At 38.4% G+C, this 23,357-nt stretch overlaps 1 protein-coding gene across 7 annotated transcripts in view; it reads right to left on the reverse strand.

Annotated features, from left to right (window-relative positions):
• Window positions 1-3,509: 3,509 nt before the first annotated feature.
• The window catches only part of LOC132045752 (uncharacterized), a 61,734-nt gene continuing 41,886 nt past the window's right edge, over window positions 3,510-23,357 (reverse strand). The window contains exons 2-6 of one of the 7 annotated variants that reach the window (XM_059436337.1): window positions 9,077-9,133; window positions 8,266-8,338; window positions 6,362-7,750; window positions 4,458-4,514; window positions 3,510-3,703 (exon numbers count right to left, since the gene is read on the reverse strand). In XM_059436337.1, coding sequence (XP_059292320.1) covers window positions 4,483-4,514; window positions 6,362-7,748 — 1,419 coding nt within the window. In that variant the 5' untranslated portion in view covers window positions 7,749-7,750; window positions 8,266-8,338; window positions 9,077-9,133 and the 3' untranslated portion in view covers window positions 3,510-3,703; window positions 4,458-4,482. Of the gene's footprint in view, window positions 3,704-4,444; window positions 4,515-5,556; window positions 7,751-8,265; window positions 8,339-9,063; window positions 9,206-9,601; window positions 9,743-23,357 lie in introns of those variants that run through there. The other 6 variants (XM_059436338.1, XM_059436333.1, XM_059436331.1 and 3 more) reach the window with 6 other exon arrangements.

Raw genomic sequence — 23,357 nt, forward strand, 5'->3', positions numbered from 1 at the left:
GGGGTTCCTATTTCTATCATATCTATCGGGGGTACTATCTTCACTTCTCATTTCTGGAGAGTGTTTCATGATGAGTTGGGTAGCCGAGTGGATCTTGGTACAGCTTTCCACCCCCAAACCAATGGGCAGTCTGAGCGGACCATTTAGGTGCTCGAGGATATGTGGAGAGCATGCGTTATAGACTTTGGTGGTCATTGGGATCAGTTCTTTCCATTGGCAGAGTTTGTGTATAACAACAGTTATCACGGAGTATCGACATGGCGCCTTTTGAGGCTTTGTATGGTAGAAGATATAGATCTTCGGTTGGTTGGTTTGATGCATTTTAGGTTCGACCTTCGGGTACGGATCTTTTGAGAGAGTCTCTAGAGAAGGTGAGGGTCATTCAAGCCAAGCTCGTGGCAGCTCAGAGTCGATAGAAGATGTATGCAGACCGGAAGGTCCGAGATTTAGAGTTTGCTGTTGGTGATTAGGTTCTATTGAAGATTTCACCCATGAAGGGTGTTATGAGATTTGGGAAGAGAGGTAAGTTAAGTCTAAGGTATCTTGGGCCATTTGAGATTCTTGACCGTATGGGCGATATTGCTTATGAGTTGGCCTTGCCACCAGGCTTAGCAGGAGTTCATCCAGTTTTTCATGTGTCTATCTTTGAAGAAGTATCATATCGATGGCACTTATATTGTTCATTGGGACTCGGTATTTCTTGAAAAGAATTTGACTTATGAGGAGGAGCCTACTGCGATTTTTGATAGGGAGGTTCAAAAGTTAAGGTCTAAGGAGATAGATTCTGTGAAGGTGCGATGGAAGCATCGTCCTATTGAGGAGGCCACTTGGGAGATTAAGTTCGACATGCGTAGCCAATATCCTCAGTTATTTGCTGATTCAGGTACCTTTCCGTTCTTTTCCCTTCTTCGCTCGAGGATGAGCGATAATTTAATTGGTATCTGATGTAATGTCCCGTTTGGTCGTTATAGTATTTTTGGTACTTTTGACCCTTTCCCGAGCTTGTGTAGCTAACATTTGACTCAAGGGGACCGTTGACACACTTCTCAAGGTGTTTGGATATGATTCTGGCGACTTTTTGGGAAATTTAGGCTTAAAGCGAAAAAGAGTTGACTCAAAGTTGACTTTTGAGTAAACGGACCTTTTTGGAGAATCTGTAGACTTTGAGAGGTTCGGATGGTCATTTAGAACTTCTTCGTATATTTGGTTCGGTTCCCAATGCAATCGGGTTCATTTTAGGACTTGGGTTGGGAAGTTAGATTTGAGGTATCGAGGGTTGACTCAGTCAACGAGGCCTCCGTTGGGAATTTCGAGCCCACGGGTGCGTTTGTAGCGTGTTTTTATGTGTACCTATATATATGGTATGTGAACAGATAGCCTCGGATGATAGTTGGGATTTCGGGTCGAGATTGTGACTTTGGGAGTTTCTGGTTCTGGTCCCGCCATAGCGGCACCATTACCGCAGCAGCGGCACGGCTATAGCGGTGGACTTGCCGCAACAGTAGTCAAGTGCAAATGTTGGCTGACCGCTGTGGCGGTCTGAGTGGTAATCGCAGCGGTCCCGTTGTCGCAGAAGCGGTATCGGGCAGATTATTTCATTAAATGAGTATCAAAAGCCCTAAGTCCCTCGTTCTTTATTATTTTGACTTTAGAGTTATTGGTGCATTTTAAGGTGATTCTAAGGGGAAAATCTTGGTGGTAAGTCCTTCTATCTTCTTTGCTATTCCATTTTCCATAATCAACTTAGGATTCCATTAACATGTTTGTTCACTAAGAGTTTAAAAATTAAAGGAGGGTTCAATGAGTTCTTCTTCAAGGCTTTGTAATCTTTATTTTTTTGATTGGGTTAGCTTTATTATGCATTGAATTGATGACTAGAATCTATTATTGCATGAATTCTTCCAAATTAGTGGCGAATTTATCGGATTGGAAGTTAGGGTTCATACCCAAATTTGGGGGTTTTGCCTAGAATCCGAATTTAAGCATTTTGTTAGTTCTCCTAGCTTATTATTGATGGGAATTGGTCACCTAGAACAATAATTTCATGTTGAGGCCTATAGATTCCTAATTTCGTCCTTCTAGTTCATAGAACCCATTCCATAGGTTAGGATTTGGGTCTTGAATAGAAGTAGGATTTGAATGATGTTATTCTTGATTCTAATTTCATGATTCGAATATGTTTTGACTTTCTTTATCTCGAGGCTCAAAGGAAAGGGAAGACAAAGGTTTGATTTTGGTGACTTTGCTATTCGGCCTTCCAGGTAGGTTGCGGTTTACACCATGGTGAGACTTCAATTAGTAAAGCTATATTTAGGCGATATTATCGGAGAATGCATGTAAGACTTTGGGTATGAAGTTGCGTTGGATATTGCCTTAGGTTGGGCCTTGTTGAATCATTTGGGCTGCCCACCCTGTTGTGTCATTACTTATCTTGTTCTATTTGTTGTTGGCTCGTTGCCATGTGGAGATAGTAGATATTGGCGACTAGTGATATATCTTGATGTTGATATTGTAGCACTTTACTTGCTGCTATTTTGAGACGAGGATTGTGACTCTATTATGGCTTATTGTGTAGCCTTTTATTGATATTGTTGGTGTGCCCATGTGTGGTACTGTTGAGATTGATTTGATTATTGACATTGAACTCATACATTGCACGCATTCTCATCCTTTATGATATACTGTTGATACATTGATGATATACAAGGAAACACTGTTATGAGCTGGGCTCAGTTGGATGAGAGTGACGTGAGGACCGATGTCCGATGTTTATCCTGGAATCGAGGTATGAGTCTTTGGTAGCAATTGCCAAGGTATTTTCCAAAAGCATGAGGATTGGTACATGGACTTCGCGGGTCCCCCATAGGTTGTCTTTGCCGAGATGTGATGTTCCATCATCGGAGTACATGTGTATCGGTGCATATGCATTGCATCCATAGTTCAAACATTATTGCATTGCATTGTACCTTTGACTTCTTGTGATATTGTTGTGATATACGGATTCAAATTGGATTTACTAAGACTTGGCACAATTGGGTTTAGATGCTATAATATAGGTGATGACTTATACTTGGTTACTGGCTTGTGTCGACTCATACCTTGTTGATTTACATGTTTATCTTTCTTTATTGTCATGGTATATGTTAGCTAATCTTAGTCAGCCTATGATACCTACCACTACGCGTTGTTTGTACTGAACTGCACTTGTTGCCTTCGTTTATGAATTCAGAGTATCAGGTGGGATCGACGTCTACCCCTCGTGGCTGAGAGTTTGAGGCTGCTGATTCGAGTATGTCGGGGTGAGCATGTGGACGCTTCTGTCACGACCCGACTAAGGGCCGCGACGCGTACCCGGGGCTAACCACCGAGCACCGCTTATTCTGCTGCTTACTATTCTCATTATGCTCTTTTTTTATTATAATCATATACAAATCATAGTAGGAATCATACTCCCATAAACATAGGCCCGTAGGCTATCAAAATAATAATACACATATACATGGAACTGTGAGACCATACTACCCACACTGCGCATCCACGAGCCTCTACTGGAGTACTACACATGTAGACGGAACAAGACTCCGTCGTGCCCAAAATGTACAAATATAACAAAAGAGTAATCATAAGCACCTCCGGACAATGGAGTGCTCTCAACTAGCTGACAGCTACTAGGGATCTGGATCAAGCTCACCTCCCTGTCTACCTGTGGGCATGAACACAGCGTCCAAAGAAAACGGACGTCAGTACGAATATTGTACTGAGTATGAGAGGCATAATCAATAATAATACATCAATGAAATAGGGAGGCATCAATAAAAAAAAGGTATAATCTGTAACTAATTGTGAATCATAGAGACATATTGCATGCTGACTTACTTCCATACTCATCATCTCATGTATGCATAACACATATGTATATAAACTGCCCGACCATATAGGTACGGTGTGATAATCAATAACATTAGCCCGCGTCCAGGCCTCCCGCGTCCGGGGTATCATCTCATGCCGCCCACTAGTGGTGTCCGCCTATCGCGTCTCGGCCATGGTGTATAAGCCGCCCGCCGAAAGCGGTATTGCCCGGCCAACTAGGTGCGGTGTAATATGATCATGACATGCTCATCATAAAATACTTGTAATAATATGCTTATCATAGTACATGCATAAGACTCAAGATCAACTATACTCTATCGGGGTGACGTAAGGTCGTGATTCCCGATTTCATTATGGAGCAATTATTGACATTACGCACTCACCTTGAAGGAATTAGTACATAAGGTGAGTGTAAGCAATAAATAGCATCATTATCAATATGGCATCATTACATCATATCTCTTATCTTATATAGACATTTATGGATCTAGGCTTTTAGCTTCTTGGAATACATGAACTCATGAAGAGTAAAAGAACTTATACTATGGGATTCATGCCATTGGAAAGAAAGGACTAGCCTCACATACCTTTGTCGTTTAGCTATGTTATCGTTCACTTGCCCTCCCCTAATGTCACGTCGTTACCTTCACGGGAGAATTTGTATTAACATTAGTTAATCGATTATAAAAACGCGTCGTAAATTCTAGAGAAAATTGGGCAGCATTTCCCCTGTAAACTTAACAATCCTCGAAATTCCAACTTAGCCAAACATCAATCAAAATACCAACAACAACAATACCAAAATTTCATATCAAACTAGAATTAAATCCATTCTTAATTTACTTCCAAAACAGTCCAATATACATCCGGATGTCAATGTTTGTACACACTTCTTTATTTCTGTATATTCATAATATACTAATAACAACAACTACAGCCAATTCCCCGATATTCCAGTACACCAAACAATTTATAACAACCACCAAACAGTCCACATGGTAACAATGATAATTTATCTGATTTTCGGCATAATTTTCGTATTTCCCATGTCATAATTTAACTATGACCTGGACGAATTTAAATATATCTAATAGAGGAGAATTCTTACCTTATATTCCAAGAAATAATCTTCTTCCACCTTACTTTAATACGAAGAAAGTCCGAATCCAATAACACGACAACACGAACAACGAGATCAAAATGGTGCCCAACACCCGTATTTTTCTTGAGAAAAACTACACTTTGCTGCCTCAAATTGTAGTGCCATTGCAGTACACTTCGTTGCTATTTAATTTCCAAAGAAGGTTGCTAAGTTGCACGACTTTTCCATTTGAAAGAACCAAAATTATATAGAAAGTCCTGTGTTGCCCACGTATAATATTCATTATATAGAAGATCATAATTAAATTCTTCATTATGGGCTAAGGATCCACCCCCTTTTTGACCATTCCTTTGTAATAATGAGTTTTTGTCTTAAAGGTGCCACCATTAGACACATATGCAGCAACTAATAATTATTCTACATCAACCTTGTTGAATTTATTCTATCATGCCTTGCTGCCCATTATTTGTTCATAACACGTGTGGAATCTGCCCACGCTAATAATTATCCACTAATCTCAATTAATTCTTTAATCTCCATTGCAAATTTCTGACTTAATAGATTGCACACATAATTAATTTCTTGATCTCAACCCATTTAAATAATAATTATTTTTTTATATACTTCATATACCCATTATCATGATCATGTAATATAACACTAGTCCACAACCTCGTTTGCCATACATAAAGGATAATTTCCAATCACCGTCATTACACTTGTTAAGGCCCAAATTATTTTTGGACTTCATTCCTCACATATACCAAGTTCTTGTTTTTCATGCTTAAATATAACCAAATTCTTCGGATTCGGATAAATTTCCTCATGTTGGACGGTTCACTTTCCTAGTTCAAAAATACGGAATATCATAGCTTGGACCGTATTTCACTCAAATAAATTTTAAACCTCGATGAAACTTACTTTCTTCTATTTGTTTAACTTCTGATATTTACAACACATCTGTACCATCAATCTAACCACCTATAACCTTGGGGGATAACCTTATGTCCATTACTAATATCATTTAACTCGTACACTTTCCAACGCATGAGAATACGGGATGTAACATCCTTCCCCCCTTTAGAACATTCGTCCTCGAATGTTAAACTAGTCCTGCACTCCCAATACTTCCTTAAAACTTAAGTACCATCATCCCTACAATACCCTTTAAGTCCCATCGGTAGTACTTTTAAAAAAAAAAGTATTTTATAAAGATTACGGGTGATGGATCAATACTGTCCTCAAGGGTATATATAAACATTGTTAATACCACAAAACATACTTTATCGATTACCGTCGCTACATAGCATAAAACCTCTCAATTCATACTTGCTTAATATTACAAATATTCATTTCTTCTTTCACACATTATCAAAGGTGCAGATGTACCTGTGACGGCATCGGGGTATGACTCTGGATCCTGTCGATCTGCTAGAGCATATATACGGGGCTGAGTGGCACCTGAAGTAGATGCTCCCCCTCTGACTCTACCTTGACCTGCTGGAATCGAGGGAGTCTGGCCTCCTGGGCGCACCGAAGAAGAACCGGCCACTGATCTTGTGGGCTGAGTCCCAACTCTACCACTCATCGACGGACAATCTCTCATCATGTGCCCAACCTGGCCACAGGCGTAACAAGCATCTGATCCCTGGAGACACCGTCCGGAATGTAGTCTACCGCACTGACTGCACCGCGGTGCTGGGGGTCTTCTTTGGCTATAATCTCCCCTATACCGAGAGCCCGACTCTGTAAAACTCTGATCCGGTCCGGTATGACTAGAGAAATCGTACCCCTGGCTTGCAACTCGTGGAGGTACGCTAGTCACCGATTGAACTGAGTGACTAGAATAGTTTTGCCTTGATCCCCCTTTATATTCACTGCTTTCTCCCATCGACCTATCCCTCTTGTTTTGCCTTCGATCAACATCGCGGTCACCCCTTTGCGGAGGTTGCTTTCCTTCTAGATTCTGAGCATGAGCTTGTATACGGGCAATGTCCATCCCTGCTTGCAACGAGGCTGTCAGACAGTCTTTGAATAAGTGTGGCCCCAAACCACTCACAAATCTATGCACACGATCCCCCATGTCGGCCATCATAGTCGGGGCATACCGGGCTAAGGAATTAAATTGCAGACTATACTCTCGAGCACTCATGCTTCCTTGCTTTAGATTCAAGAACCTGTCCGCTCTAGCTCGGCGAACCTCGGGCGGCAAGTAGTGACGAATAAAAGCATCCACAAATTCCTGCCATATAGGCAGAGGCGCATTCTCTCCTCTTGACAGCACCCAGTTGTTATACCATAACACTGCCACGTCCCGGAGTCTATAAGAGGCCAACTCCACGGACTCGGTCTCGGAGGCATGAATAATTTTCAATGTCCTCAACATCTCATCAATAAAACCTTGCGGGTCTTCATCCGGCTTTGACCCAAAAAACTCCGGAGGCTTCAGACTAATAAAATCACGAGCTCTGGTACTAGCTGACTGATCACTTGAACTCACATTCTGCCGCTGTGCCTGGGTGGCAACCAACTGTGTCAGTAAATGGATGGCCTCGGTCACTTGTTGACCCGAAGTAACCGGTGGAGGGACTGGATGCACTGGAGCTGGAGTGAAGACCTCTTCATGCCCTCCTGCTACTGGAGGAATAGAGGTAGCGTGCGAGGGAGTGGCACTCTGAGATTCACTATGTCCTAGCTCAACCGGGGGCTCTCGGCTGGTGCCTTCTCCCGCAGCGCCTCGTATTGTGCTGGCTTTCTTCTTCTTTCTCAAAGGCATTGCTGAAAATTAAACAGAAAAGATTAGATAGTTGCATCCTTAACTTGGCTCTATCGCACGATCTCTTTAAGATGAAAGACGGTCATTTTTCCTAAATGCCCCGTAGCCTCTTGTTTATTAGAGTGGCGCGCTACACACCATAAACAAGACTCTACTAGACACGGCTCGTAGACACTTCTTAGGACTGAACTGCTCTGATACCACTTCTGTCACGACCCGACTAAGGGCCGCGACGGGTACCCGGGGCTAACCACCGAGCACCGCTTATTCTGCTGCTTACTATTCTCATTATGCTCTTTTTTTATTATAATCATATACAAATCATAGTAGGAATCATACTCCCATAAACATAGGCCCGTAGGCTATCAAAATAATAATACACATATACATGGAACTGTGAGACCATACTACCCACATCGCGCATCCACGAGCCTCTCGGAGTACTACACATGTAGACGGAACAAGACTCCGTCGTGCCCAAAATGTACAAATATAACAAAAGAGTAATCATAAGCACCTCCGGACAATGGAGTGCTCTCAACTAGCTGACAGCTACTAGGGATCTGGATCAAGCTCACCTCCCTGTCTACCTGTGGGCATGAACACAGCGTCCAAAGAAAACGAACGTCAGTACGAATATTGTACTCAGTATGAGAGGCATAATCAATAATAATACATCAATGAAATAGGGAGGCATCAATAAAAAAAAAGTATAATCTGTAACTAATTGTGAATCATAGAGACATATTGCATGCTGACTTACTTCCATACTCATCATCTCATGTATGCATAACACATATGTATATAAACTGCCCGACCATATAGGTACGGTGTGATAATCAATAACATTAGCCCGCGTCCGGGGTATCATCTCATGCCGCCCACTAATGGTGTCTGCCCATGCCGTCTGGCCATGGTGTATAAGCTGCCCGCCTTAGCGGTGACTGCCCGGCCAACTAGGCGCGGTGTAATATGATCATGACATGCTCATCATAAAATACTTGTAATAATATGCTTATCATAGTACATGCATAAGACTCAAGATCAACTATACTCTATCGGGGTGACGTAAGGTCGTGATTCCCCGATTTCATTATGGAGCAATTATTGACATTCTGCCTCACCTTGAAGGAATTAGTACATAAGGTGAGTGTAAGCAATAAATAGCATCATTATCAATATGGCATCATTACATCATATCTCTTATCTTATATAGACATTTATGGATCTAGGCTTTTAGCTTCTTGGAATACATGAACTCATGAAGAGTAAAAGAACTTATACTATGGGATTCATGCCATTGGAAAGAAAGGACTAGCCTCACATACCTTTGTCGTTTAGCTATGTTATCGTTCACTTGCCCTCCCCTAATGTCACGTCGTTACCTTCACGGGAGAATTTGTATTAACATTAGTTAATCGATTATAAAAACGCGTCGTAAATTCTAGAGAAAATTTAAGTAAAGCATTTCCCACCGTAAACTTAACAATCCTCGAAATTCCAACTTAGCCAAACATCAATCAAAATACCAACAACAACAATACCAAAATTTCATATCAAACTAGAATTAAATCCATTCTTAATTTACTTCCAAAACGGTCCAATATACATCCGGATGTCAATGTTTGTACACACTTCTTTATTTCTGTATATTCATAATATACTAATAACAACAACTACAGCCAATTCCCCGATATTCCAGTACACCAAACAATTTATAACAACCACCAAACAGTCCACATGGTAACAATGATAATTTATCTGATTTTCGGCATAATTTTCGTATTTCCCATGTCATAATTTAACTATGACCTGGACGAATTTAAATATATCTAATAGAGGAGAATTCTTACCTTATATTCCAAGAAATAATCTTCTTCCACCTTACTTTAATACGAAGAAAGTCCGAATCCAATAACACGACAACACGAACAACGAGATCAAAATGGTGCCCAACACCCGTATTTTTCTTGAGAAAAACTACACTTTGCTGCGTCAAATTTCAGTGCCATTGCAGTACACTTCGTTGCTATTTAATTTCCAAAGAAGGTTGCTAAGTTGCACGACTTTTCCATTTGAAAGAACCAAAATTATATAGAAAGTCCTGTGTTGCCCACGTCTAATATTCATTATATAGAAGATCATAATTAAATTCTTCATTATGGGCAGTGGGATCCACCCCCTTTTTGACCATTCCTTTGTAATAATGAGTTTTTGTCTTAAAGGTGCCACCATTAGACACATATGCAGCAACTAATAATTATTCTACATCAACCTTGTTGAATTTATTCTATCATGCCTTGCTGCCCATTATTTGTTCATAACACGTGTGGAATCGCACGCTAATAATTATCCACTAATCTCAATTAATTCTTTAATCTCCATTGCAAATTTCGACTTAATAGATTGCACACATAATTAATTTCTTGATCTCAACCCATTTAAATAATAATTATTTTTTTATATACTTCATATACCCATTATCATGATCATGTAATATAACACTAGTCCACAGCCTCGTTTGCCATACATAAAGGATAATTTCCAATCACCGTCGTTACACTTGTTAAGGCCCAAATTATTTTTGGACTTCATTCCTCACATATACCAAGTTCTTGTTTTTCATGCTTAAATATAACCAAATTCTCCGGATTCGGATAAATTTCCTCATGTTGGACGGTTCACTTTCCTAGTTCAAAAATATGGAATATCATAGCTTGGACCGTATTTCACTCAAATAAATTTTAAACCTCGATGAAACTTATTTTCTTCTATTTGTTTAACTTCTGATATTTACAACACATCTGTACCATCAATCTAACCACCTATAACCTTGGGGGATAACCTCATGTCCATTACTAATATCATTTAACTCGTACACTTTCTAACGCATGAGAATACAGGATGTAACAGCTTCGCTACCCGAGGACTCTTCCTTTATTATGCCTTATTTTTGCTATTTTGAGACACATTTATGACCATTGATGTATTATTATTACTTCCAGACTTAGAGATTTTAGTTAGATGCTCTTGTATATCTAGACCAAATACTAGGGTGGTTTTTGATGTACTTCCGCTTTTATTATATATCCATATGTCAGACTTACGTTAATTTATCTTCTTCCGCTATTTATACTTTTTTTGTTGAATGTTGGGTTAAGGGTTCGCTTACCAAGGTGTGATAGGTAGGTGCCCGCACGACTTCTTAAATTGGGTCGTGATAGTTGTAAAAACCCAGGTCTTTCCAAGAAGTGGTTTGCGCGCCCAAAAAGAGGGAATTCAATATTGAGCGAAGAAGATATATCCAAGAATATTCAAGAATCCGGGGTTGCATCCTTGCAAGAAGAAGGATTGAAGGAACTGTTTTACTGGATAATGTTCTCCAGTTCATAAGTCTAGATATCTTGTATTAGGTTTGTTCTATCGAGTTGTATCTTTATCCACTTATTAAGAAGTATAAAAGTTTATACAAGTGTTGTAACTTCAAGTAGGAGTTTACTACTTGGAGATAACTTGTTAGTCAGAGTTTGGGTAGCAAGGCTGAGATAGGAGTTAGATTACAGAGGTTGTAATTGTAACTTGCAGTTGGATTCATTGTTGTAGTGAAGTTGGGGAAATCCTACAGGTTTATAGGTCGTGTTTTTTTTATCACATTTTGAGTCGGGTGGTTTCCACAAAAATATAGTGTGTCCTTTACTTATATAAAGTTTTATTCCGCAACGATGATGGCATAGAACATGTACAATAACGTGTTCCATCCTATAAGTGAGAATTGGATACGCATAGGATAGAAAGTAGGTCGTGCAACAAAACAGATACAACTCGATAAACAACCTACTACAAGTTTTTAGGCTTAAGAATCGCAAAACATTATACAATAGAATAATCCTTCAATCTATCTTCTTATACTAGGGACGCACACCTGGATTCTTGAATATTCGTGATATATCTTTTGATTGCTCAATATTTGGAATTCTATCTTTGTGGGTGCGAAAACTTCTTCTTGGTAAGACTTGTATATTTATAACATTGAGTGCACAGCAGGTCGGCAAACACAAAACCCTCTTCAAGTAGGCCCATGAGATGTTAGGGTATGTGTTCTATTTGGATTATTTCATTGTTGAGTCCGCTTCTTGTCCTTGTAGAAGTCTTACTAATCCCAACAAGTATGGCAAGGAAATTTGCATACTTGACTACCAAGTCTTTACCATAAATCTGCAAATCCCAGTTGTTGTAGGACTTGCATTTGAACACATTCACGAACCTATTTCATCCACATGGTTCGTCTGCCTCTGAATCTCTGCACTGTCTGAGATGGAACAAGTTCACAAACCTATTTTATCATCCCTTTCTTGTTCATTCCCGCAACTCTGTCTTGAGTCTGCTTTATGATGGATGATGGAACATGTTGACAGACTTGTTTCATTAATCAAGTGATGCTCTGTGTGTGTCTTCTTCTTTATTTAGATTTACTCATTCTTTGGAGTAAATCATGTCGTCAGCCTTGTCTCTGTCACGACCCAAATTGGAGGGCCGTGACTGACACCCAGGACCCTGCTCGGCTGAGTGCCCTACTACTATTCTATTCATAAGTCAAAACCTTATGTGCACCTTTAAATTATGAAGTGACACTTCCGTCAAGTAAAATATGAAAAACCTTTCAATAAAACTCTTTCGTCAAATCAGGGACTTCTCCCTTATCGTTAATTCAAAGAAAACATTTAGTCACAATAAAATCTTTAAAAAATAAAGCATAGAATACATCGACCTATATGGTCGCTTTACACAACTGTCGACATCTCGACGCACTATCCACAGGATACTGTCTGCAAAAATCTCTAACATACACGAGATACCATAACATAAGTACTCTGACTCGGCAACACTCCGAACTGAGATGGAGCCCACCAATCCAGCTGATAGCCTGGGAATATCCTATAGCCAATGTCTTCTACTCATATGTATACACCTGCGTGGCATGAAACACAGCGCCTCCAGGCATAGGGACGTCAGTACGAATAATGCACTGAGTATGTAAGGCAGAACTGAAACAAGCTATCTCGACTCGGATGATAAAAGAGTAACAAACTCAATCTATACCAATAACTAACTTTGATAAACATGTATGTGCACATGAAATTTATGTGTATATATATGTAGTATATATATATATATATATATATATATATATATATATATATATATATATATATATATATGTATATATGTATACATATATATATATATAATGCATGCCTTCACCCTGCTCGTAGCCCTTTCGGGCATAATAACATAATGGCCCCTTCGGGCATCATAATCATCGTATACCAACTGATCAGATGGTTTGCGTATATAACACCTTAGCCCTTTCCCCTTCCCTATGAAATGATGTCGTGCATGTATGTAAATATGAAAATGCATGAAAATCTTTGGAAACCATCAAAAGACTCCCTTCGGAGCAACTTTCAGTTCAAAACGGGAACTTCTTCCCTTTTCTTAAAAATCAGAACTTCTTCCCCTTTTTATTTGTCTCCTTCGAGACTCAAAATTTAAATGTAAAATGCATAGGAATAAGGAAACCTTAAGAATGTCCCCTTCAGGAATTAGACATCATTATAAAATCGCACAACTTATGGATGCCCCTTCGGGACTTAATAGGTCAAGGATACGAATATCCCTGCACTGTCTAGGAATAGAGTCTTTGGAATCCGTTTATTAGCTGGGTTCGTTTGGATAATAAGGATCTTCATCACTACCGTAATCATCACCACTATCACGTCTCACTTTGAATGATCCATAACATAAGCTGAGGCCATATGTTATATAGCACGCTCGGGCATAAGCTGAGGCCATATGTTATACAGCACGCTCAGACATAAGCTGAGGCCATATGTTATATAGCACACTCAGACATAAGATGAGGCCATATATTATATAGCACGCTCAGTCACGTCATGAAATCATCTAGAACCTTAGGCTTGAAAATCTCTAGGATTGGATTCATCGTAAGATTCTTCAGAAACTATAGACTTCTGGCATTTCTAGGTGTAAAAATATTATGAATGTCATGTATGGAATCAAAACATAGGAATCATGCCTTTGAAAGAAAGGGATGAGCCTTAACATACCTGGAAGTTCGCTTCTCGACTTTCCAACCTACCTCCTGTCTTGAAAGCTACATATAAAACCATTCATACTATTGTTAGGCTCGTTGTTATATGCTTATCCTAAGCCTCCAAATAAATTTTTCTAGAATATGCCGAAATTTTGGCAGCATCTCCTCTGTTTATATTCCTAGCCCAAAATCTCAATTCAGCAACCAACAACAACAACAACAATACCAACATCAACAACAATATTATCAACACCAAAATATTCCATAGACACCTCACACGATGTTTGATCCAATTTCTCGACCCAGAAATTCATTATACGCTCATGCAGTAACTTTTCCTCCGTAGATAAGCTTAAATCAATACTAATAAGGAAATATTCATACCTTTCACCCGCTATAATTGCAATATCTTTAATTACTACCTTGAATCCAAGCAAAGTTTCACCGCAATTCGATATTATAATCGCAGCTATATGTTGTCCGAACTTAAATTTAGGGATTTCACTTAATTTCGTTAAAATCTAGTGGACGAAAGTTGGGAGAATTTTCTAGAAGATTTGGGAAATATTTGGAGTATTTCTTGGCTGAAAAATGAGGTTTAGGATCAGATTTGATCCTTAAATAGTAGATCAAATTCGGGTCGGGCCATTGTAGCAGTACTGTAGCAAGTCGGTACTGTAGCAGTCTGATTACTGTAGCAGCGTTTTTGCTCTGTCAGCCTAACTTGTAATGTCCATAATTCTCCACTTTGATACCGTATCAACGAGCGGTTTTTGCATTGGAAACTAGACACGATGAACTTTATTTTAGGCTTTTACTTTGCTTTAAAACTCCTCATCTACTAGAAGATATTCTTTCTCCAAGTTGGGCCAAAATTGCCCCTCATATTTTTTTCCAAGTTCTAACAAATTTAATTTCCTTAATTCACTTGCCCTTTAACCCTTCCATAGCTTACTCTATGCACTTAAACCCTTATAACCATAAGATAGGCACATATCACTCTAGTGTTCACATTAAGCGATTCTTAACACCTACGGAACTCAACGTCCAAACTGCGAGGTGTAACATCTCCTTTCCGGTTACGACTTACAAGATCATAATTCATCCCTTACTTAACAATATACTTAATAATGCTTCGTTCCTCACAATCCAAAATTGTTTTACCTAGCCATATCTTGACATACTTACGTTCAAATTTAACAAGTGCTTCTCCAAAAGTATGGGGTGTAATAGTCTCGCTCTTAGACTCTGATTATTTTCTTGTTCTGGAACATGTTTGACGACTTGGTTCATATGTATTGTCTACAACTCTCTTTACTTGAACACTATACTTTTGAGTCATCTTCACCTTTTCTGCTGATGATCTCTTCTTCTTCTGATTCATTCATCATCGGCATCTGAGAACTCCTTGCGATTGAACATGTTGTCATGCTTGTTCTATTCAATTCATTGAACTTCTCTGTGACTGAGTCATCTTCATCTCTTTTGTCCTGCTTCTATCAATGTGATAAATCATGTTCTTGGATCAGTTCCACCCATTCTATTTTCTTGCATATGTAATGACCCGTTAGGTCGTTATGGTATTTTTACCCATTTACCCTTGTTGACCCTTCCTCGATTCCCGTTATTATGCCTTATGACTTAGTGAAGTCATTGATTTGATTCCCGAAAGGTTTGAGTGTGATTTGAGTCATTGGTGGAGGAACTAGTTAAGTTAAACAAACAGAGTTGACCACGGTCAACATTCGGTTAAGATGACCCCATGTCAATGCTTTGAAAGTTCCAACAAGTTTGTATCATGATTTTGGACTTGTCCATAAGTTTTGGTGAAGTTCCAAAGAGTTTCAGATAGGTTTGGGGTTTGTCGCGCTCGAATTCAATGTTTTTGCCGTAGTTCGTTAGTTATAAAGGGAACCATTTTGATCAAACTACCTTTGTTTTGTGTTTTTATTGAACCATTAGATCTGTATCGTAATTATGAAGCTTTAGCAAAAAGAATCGTCGCATTTCTCCTTCGGATGAGGGAGTTATGGTCATTTTAGTGCGGGCTATACCAGCAAGTCCGCTGCAGCGAAGCTAGGGAGTGCTACAGCTAACCCGTTGTAGTGAAACTCATTACCGCGGAAGCGAAACCACTTCAGCGATGGTTAGAGGGCAGAAGCCTACTTTTATATTGAAATTTCGAAGTCATTACCCACAAAACTCCAACCACAATTTTCAAAAGAGAAAGATGCTAATTTTATTCCATTCATTGATGAAAGCATCTTTGAGGGTATGTCCCTACCTTTATGTGTTCCTTTACCTCTCTTCTTTAAGTTCCATGGCTGGTTTAAGGTTCTCTAATGGTGAATGAAAATCCTAGAACCCTAGAATTAGTAAACCTTAAATAATTGATGGGTTTTTGATTTTATTGTTGTCTAATCATCTAGGAGTATAGATTATCACTTCCTATGATGAGAATTGTGTTTTGAGAATTAGGGTTCGAATAAAAATGGGAACTTTGGCTTAAAATCTGTTTGAAAGGGTGAAATTGATTAGAAAACCCATGAATTGGAATAGTATGATTGTACCGATAGAAGTTATAAGATATTCACCATTAAGTGATAGTTCACCCAATTGAAAATGGCAGAAGTAATTGGGTCTTCTTCCCCAATTATTGTTCTTGTTTGATTAGAAGGTCTATCGCTTACTTAGCATTATATTGCTAGACTTTGACCGTTCTGAGGCGCTTCAGAAATAGAAGGCTCATCTGGAATAGTTCGTGGCTCCTGTTCTGCATTCGAGGTAGGTTACGGCTTACTTTAGTTAGACTTTGATTAGCGAAACATATATATTATGTAGAATTGACGGAAGAAAGCATGATTTGGCCTTCGGACATGGTGTTTGGTTGGATATTACCTAGGTTGGTATGACTTCTAATTATATGGGCTTCTCGCCATTACTTTATGGTGATTAGACTTGTTACCTGAATTGTTGTTTTGCTATTTCGGAGAAAGGAAGGCTAATGAGAGTAGACCTGAATCGTGATATGTACTTATGATAATACACATATGAAAACGTGGAGCATGATGTATTGTTAATGATGATAACATGCATGGCATACATTCTCATTTCATACGTATCTTTGATATTAAATTACGACTTGGTATGTTGATGATACCTGAGAAAATGGAGCATTTGATGACATAAGACTTAGTACGAAGTGCACTTGTTTAATTAGAAGGAAAAAGGTGTTATAGACTCTTTATCTTGACTAAGATGGTGCGTATAGTTCATTCCATTGATTTTTATAAGTCTTGATATGGCTTATAGTGTTGTGACTTCCATCGTATATTCATTGGCATTGATTGCAATGATTTAGCATTTTGCATTCACTCACTCATACATGATGGAAATGGTTCGGAAAGATTCATAAAAGACTTGTGGCATGATGCCTTGTGTTTGATATTGATTGATTAATTATATGATTGTTACACCTCGAAATTTTATATCGTTGTGTCGTACGTAGACTAATGTCAGCTTAAGGTGAACATGGAGTTCTTATGGCATTAAGGAGGGTATTTGGTAGTTTTAAAGTGCATACGATGAGATTTTGAAGCTGTATGAATCGGAGGAAGAAAGTTCATCGAAGGAAAGTGAGGTATAAGTGATGTTTGGGAGAAAGGTTTCATAAGTATCGAGTTAAAGATTATTTAGTAAGGTCTTGTGAATGAGTTACAAGGATGTTTAGATTGTTAATGAAGTTTTAAACAAGTGCTAAGAAGGTTCCATAAGTATTGGAGACCAAACGAATCCACGAGATCAAGTTGGGGAGAAAAGTGGGTTATACGACCATTTATATGGTCCATATAAGTTTATACGGTCCGTATAATTTTTTCAGGATGGACCAGTCTCTGATGGACTTATACGGTCACTTATACAGACCGCATAAAATTATACAGACCATATAAGTTTTCGTATAAAACCATGTCGGGTCAGATTTTTGCAAGTATATATATATGACCCAAGTTCTTATTTTTCATTTCTCTCACTTCCTCCACACTTCTTGAGAGCTCTAGAATATTCTATACTCCCTACTAACATAAATCCAAGGCAAATCAAAGGTCAAACAACATTAATCTAAGGAAATCAAGTGCAAGGTTGCTCTCTAGGGTTGCTAAAAGCCAAGAAGTCCTTTGGAATTGAAGTTGGGGCTTTTCGTAAATGGAGTATTTTCATCCAAGGACCATTCCTATGTGATCAAAGGTGAGTTTCAAATTTAATCCATGGTAATATATATTGATTATATATGAATAAAGGAAGGCAGTAGAATATGAAGCTCAAAGGTGGAATTAAGGGTATTCTTGGATAGTGACTTGACATGAATCATAGTTCTTGATGTTCCATGAGTATAGTATTCTGGTGAATGATATTAAGAATGTTGAAAAAGTATTATATGTGAACGAATATGGTGGTACGCCATAGTTATGGTTATGGATGACATTTGAAGGGCATTTTAAGAATCAAATGATGTACATATATATATATATATATATATATATATATATATATATATATATATATATATATATATATATTATGATGTCTTGGGTGTTGTTAATGGTGTTTGGGAGTTGTTTATTATATGGAGAAAGTTGTAAAAACAATGGAAATGCTGCCCAATTTTCATTAGCTTTCGATTTCGCATTAGCTTAAGCTTAAGTATGTTTTCAACTATCTAATTATAGTGCGAACTCTCTTGAATGTTGAATGTACGGGAGCTTGGAATCAAAATCAAGAGCATTTAGTGTCTAGGAGACATAAAGGTATGTAAGGCTAGTGTGCCCCCTATCTTTCAAAGGCATGACTCGTATATTACTATCTCTCCGGGTATTCGTACCACGCGACTTTCCCACATATTTATGATTAAGTCTCAGGAAAGTTACAAGTCTAGGATACACACGAGCTTCTCATGAGATAAAATATTGAACATGATGATGATGATGAGTCCATGTCTAGAGATCTTAAAACACATGACATGATGTTATTGTGAGGATAATGGTCTTGTGGTGTGAATTCTTTGATGTTTCGTCGAAAATAATACCAAAAGCAAATTTGGTCATCATATATATATACCAATTACTATTCATGCAAGTTGACATTCAATCCTTGGTTTCTATTTGGCTACCGAAATTTCGGCTCCAGAGTTATTTATAATTTCCCCTATAAGTATAACATTTGATTCCCCCGAGATTCAACTAAATAAAATCCAAACTCGGATTTCAACCAACAATAACCAACAACAACCACAACAATCTCTCGTCAAAACAACATCGCATCATAATGCCATTAACCTACTATTTCCTTGGACAAAATGCAAGAATTCTCGAGATTTTCGACTTCATACTTTCAAACCAGTACCAACTCAAACCATTTAACCTTTATTCATGTTATAAACATCATCACAACACAATTAACATATCAAGCAAAATAATTCATTCTTATTTCATTTTATCCATACTACACGGCCAACATCCACTTTTCTTCCGTTGCAACAAAGCCATTAATCTTCTATTCACTTCACAAGATCATAACAACATAATTAACATACTAAATAAATTCAACCAATTTCCCTACATACATAGCACTACACGGCCACATATATATATATATATAAACACATACACACGGCTCACACAACACCTCTTAACCCCATGATTTCCATTCAATTTCATTCACCACAACACTTATAAATTTCCTACAACATGAGAAGAAACATAAAATTCTTGCTCTTTCTCCACAACAAGGCTCACGGCCATGCATGGTTCTACACATGCACACGGTCATGCACACACACACACACCACACTCTCTTAATTCTAATCATTATAACATATAAATTCACTCCATAACATGAAACATAAGAATCTTACCTTTCCTTGAAATTTCAGCTTTCCGCAAACGGAGTTCTTCCTCCCAACCAATTATACCACGTCAAAGAGCGTCTTGCACTTGTCACGAATTCAAGAAGAACAAGATTTTTGGATTGAAGATGCAAGCTAGAAAATTTCTTTTCTTTTCTTTCTTTTCTTTCTCCCTTGAGCCGACGGCTCCTTTCTTGATTTCTCTTCTTTTTTTTTCTTTGTTTTTCTTGAAAATTCTAGATAGCCTAGAATGTTATATAGTCCTCTCCCTTAATTCATCACATGGATTAATTTAAAATCCATGGATTTGGGCCATGAAGTGGCCGGCCAAGGCTTCCAATTTTGGGCCTCATTTCTTTTTCTTTTTTTGAGCCCAATTAATCATGGATCATATTTTAAAAATTCCCGAAACAAATTTTCAAAATTCCAACTTTACCCTTGGCCTTCTCCAACACTTCCACACCAATATTTTTCATAGCCAACATATTCATACTAGTAAGATTCAAATGTGGCCTTATTTCTTACAAGCAAAAATTATTCCAAACTTTCCAAATGTGCAAAAATGCCGGGTATAACACTATGTGTAGGTTTGGGATTGTTATATTTACAAAGGTAACACTGTCGAAATTCTCCCAGGAATCTAAAGGAAATTGTGGGAACTGTAGACAGAATTGCCATGAGAAGAAGAGAGGACCAGCAACGAGTATGTATTAGACTAAGGGAATGTTGAATAGGTTAGGATGGAATAAAGAACATGGGAAGGGAGAATGATGCACTTGAAATAGAAAGAATTTTGACATACTAAGGAGAATTAAAGAGACAGGCATTCTAGAAGGATTCGTAAGTTAGAAGAATTTGGTTAGCCCTTTCATGTTTGGAAGATCGAATTATAAAATGAGCCTTGGTTAGCCTTTTCATGCTTTGGAAGATCGAATTATAAAATGAGCCTAATGTATACGTATAGGCCAATGCATGTGACACCGAATAAAATTATTAAGCTAGGCTTTGCCTGATGATTATAGTGGGAGAAAATTTTCATGCCACTATAAGCTAGCCTTAATGACCTCGGAGATACCTCGAGAAAAGAGGTTAGAAGGGATGTGTCACAAAAGCTCTTTGCCGGACGATTGATCGATAGTATGACCGCAGTTGTATTCTGCATTGTAGTTCAGGTTAGTTATCAAGGAAATTACTCGGACAATTACATGATGGAAGTTTATTATTACTGATATGAAGGGAAGCGAAACCAAAATAAGGTTGATCAACGAAATAAAAGAACTATAAATGACGAATGTCCAGTATGTGTGATGTGTAGATAAAAGAAGAAAGAGAAACATGTTGGAAATAGAGAAGGAAGGGCAAAAGTGAGGTAAATAGAAGAAAGGTCTATTAAAGCAGAAACCCGATAAACAGAGGGTGGAATAGGACCAAACCCTGTGGATATCCTAACATCAAGTAGGAATGGTGATAGGTGTCATGGAGTGATTGAAATTTTGAATCTTAATGTAAGGACGGTGTGGCTAATTATGTTATGACGAGAATTATTTAACCATTTGTTGTGCTAGATATCTTATGCTTGAGGAGCGAGTTTACGCGATATCCATATAAAGAATTCTAAATGGACCATGTGTTACCCGTTATTAACATGCTGGGATAGCGGGGTACAATACTCCTATGGCAGCGGGAATTGGATCAGAAAAGGGAATGAAAGGATTGACGCTGAAGTCGATGCCACCTTGAACTATGCATAGACTATTATTCTATGAACGAAATCATTGGAGGAAAAGGATAGGAAGTGAGACGAAAGAGGAAACAAGGTTTCATGGTGAATGATCAATGGACTGACTTTACATGTGTGTAAGGCAACAACGAATGGAATTACGCCCTCGATAAGGTATCCGATAAGGGTTCCAGGGAGAGATTATTGAGAAAAGGTGAGCCAAGAGAGGGCGAGTGGGTGGACGATCCGTCATAGAGAGCATAGAGCGAATATGAGCTATATTGGTGGAAATGATAAACATACAAGATGGTCTATGGGTATTTATAGAGGTAATGAAAGAAACATTGGGGTAAAAACAATTCCCTTATGGTTTGATAGTTGTGGCAACTAAACGGTAACAAAAAGAGACCATCAAAGGAGTAGACTTCGACTTTCTGAGGCGACGTAACCGCCGGAGGCGTAAGAATGAAATAATACAAGATATGGGCCATAGAATGTAAGACGGGCGGAGAATCCAACATGGCAGTCGTACAACAATAAGGTGGATTATGAGGTAGAGTTAAAAGATAGGCATAAGAATACAAGAGAAGTATTAACTTTAAAAAGATACCTCACGTGAATATTAGGACCTCTAGTCAAATGTAAGATGGACAAGAATAAAATGGTATTTCTATACAATAAGGGCCCATGCGAATGATTTCATAGTGAGAGGATACAGGCGATGAGTGTAAGACTTGGATTAGAGAGAGAGAAGTGAATAATCGGCTAAGATGAGGAGCCAATTGAAATAGCCACTACGAGCTAGTTGTATGGAGATGGAGATAGCATTGTACAGGGAAAGCCTCAAAGGCAATACTTGACTCAGCATTTGATAATGCCTTTGTTAATAGAAGGATGCGGAATTAACAATAGAAGGGGATCGAAATGAAAATAAACCATTTGAAAGCATGTAAATATTTGATGGTAGCAATCTACATTGAAAAGGAAAAGATTTGTATGATCATTTAGAAAAGAAAGTTTATGGATTATGCAAGCATTTCAAGCATAAAGTACTCAAACGTAAAGGAATTAAAGGCGATAGTAAATGGCATAAGCTGGATCAAAATGAGGAACTAAAGGTGAAAGGTGATAGTGTAGGAGGTAATAAGGAGTAAATCAGTGTAAGACAATCCTGTAATACCAACCAAGAACAAGAACGAACCTAAAGCCGAAGTGGAGGTTGCATTTGTAAAGAATCATATAAGCTATCTATGGATATTGTCAGACTAAAATATTCAGTTCTTCACTAGTGCCTAAAGATCGACACATTCCGAGAAACTTGGGAAATATAGGCCATCCTAGTAAACCCCATTTTGGAGATGGATAGGCAAATAGTGCTCATTTCCTAACTTCCCAAGGCATGCTATGAACACGTGTGTTAGACCTTTAGGAAAAATGAAGAGGCTTGTAAAGATGATTTGGAATTGATATAACTAGATGATTGTATAAAGCTTGCAAGAATAAGAGAGCATCAAATCACTGGAACGTGGAGATTACATCTTGAAGAGATTTAGGATCATTATTAAAAGACTTTACAGGAAATTCTTATGGTCCTCACTAATGGCTATGGGGTGGCGAACTGATGTGAGCTTGATGAAGATATTAGGAAAGAATGCGTAAGTAGAAGAGATGCATTGGGAAGCAAAAAAGGGTACGAAGTCCAAGTATACGCATTTATCTCCACACCCAGAAGAGGTTCAAGATGAGACGCCATTGCCCCAGGTATATAATGCAATGCTTTACTTTTAATTCTTTTGGTCGCGTGTGGCCATGTTGTGTGTTGTGATATTGTAGCCCTGTGTGGCAGTGTTATTTTGGGTTCTTTGTGACAGG

This window comes from Lycium ferocissimum, unplaced genomic scaffold, assembly GCF_029784015.1.
Source record: "Lycium ferocissimum isolate CSIRO_LF1 unplaced genomic scaffold, AGI_CSIRO_Lferr_CH_V1 ctg781, whole genome shotgun sequence".
Lineage (NCBI taxonomy): Eukaryota > Viridiplantae > Streptophyta > Magnoliopsida > Solanales > Solanaceae > Lycium > Lycium ferocissimum.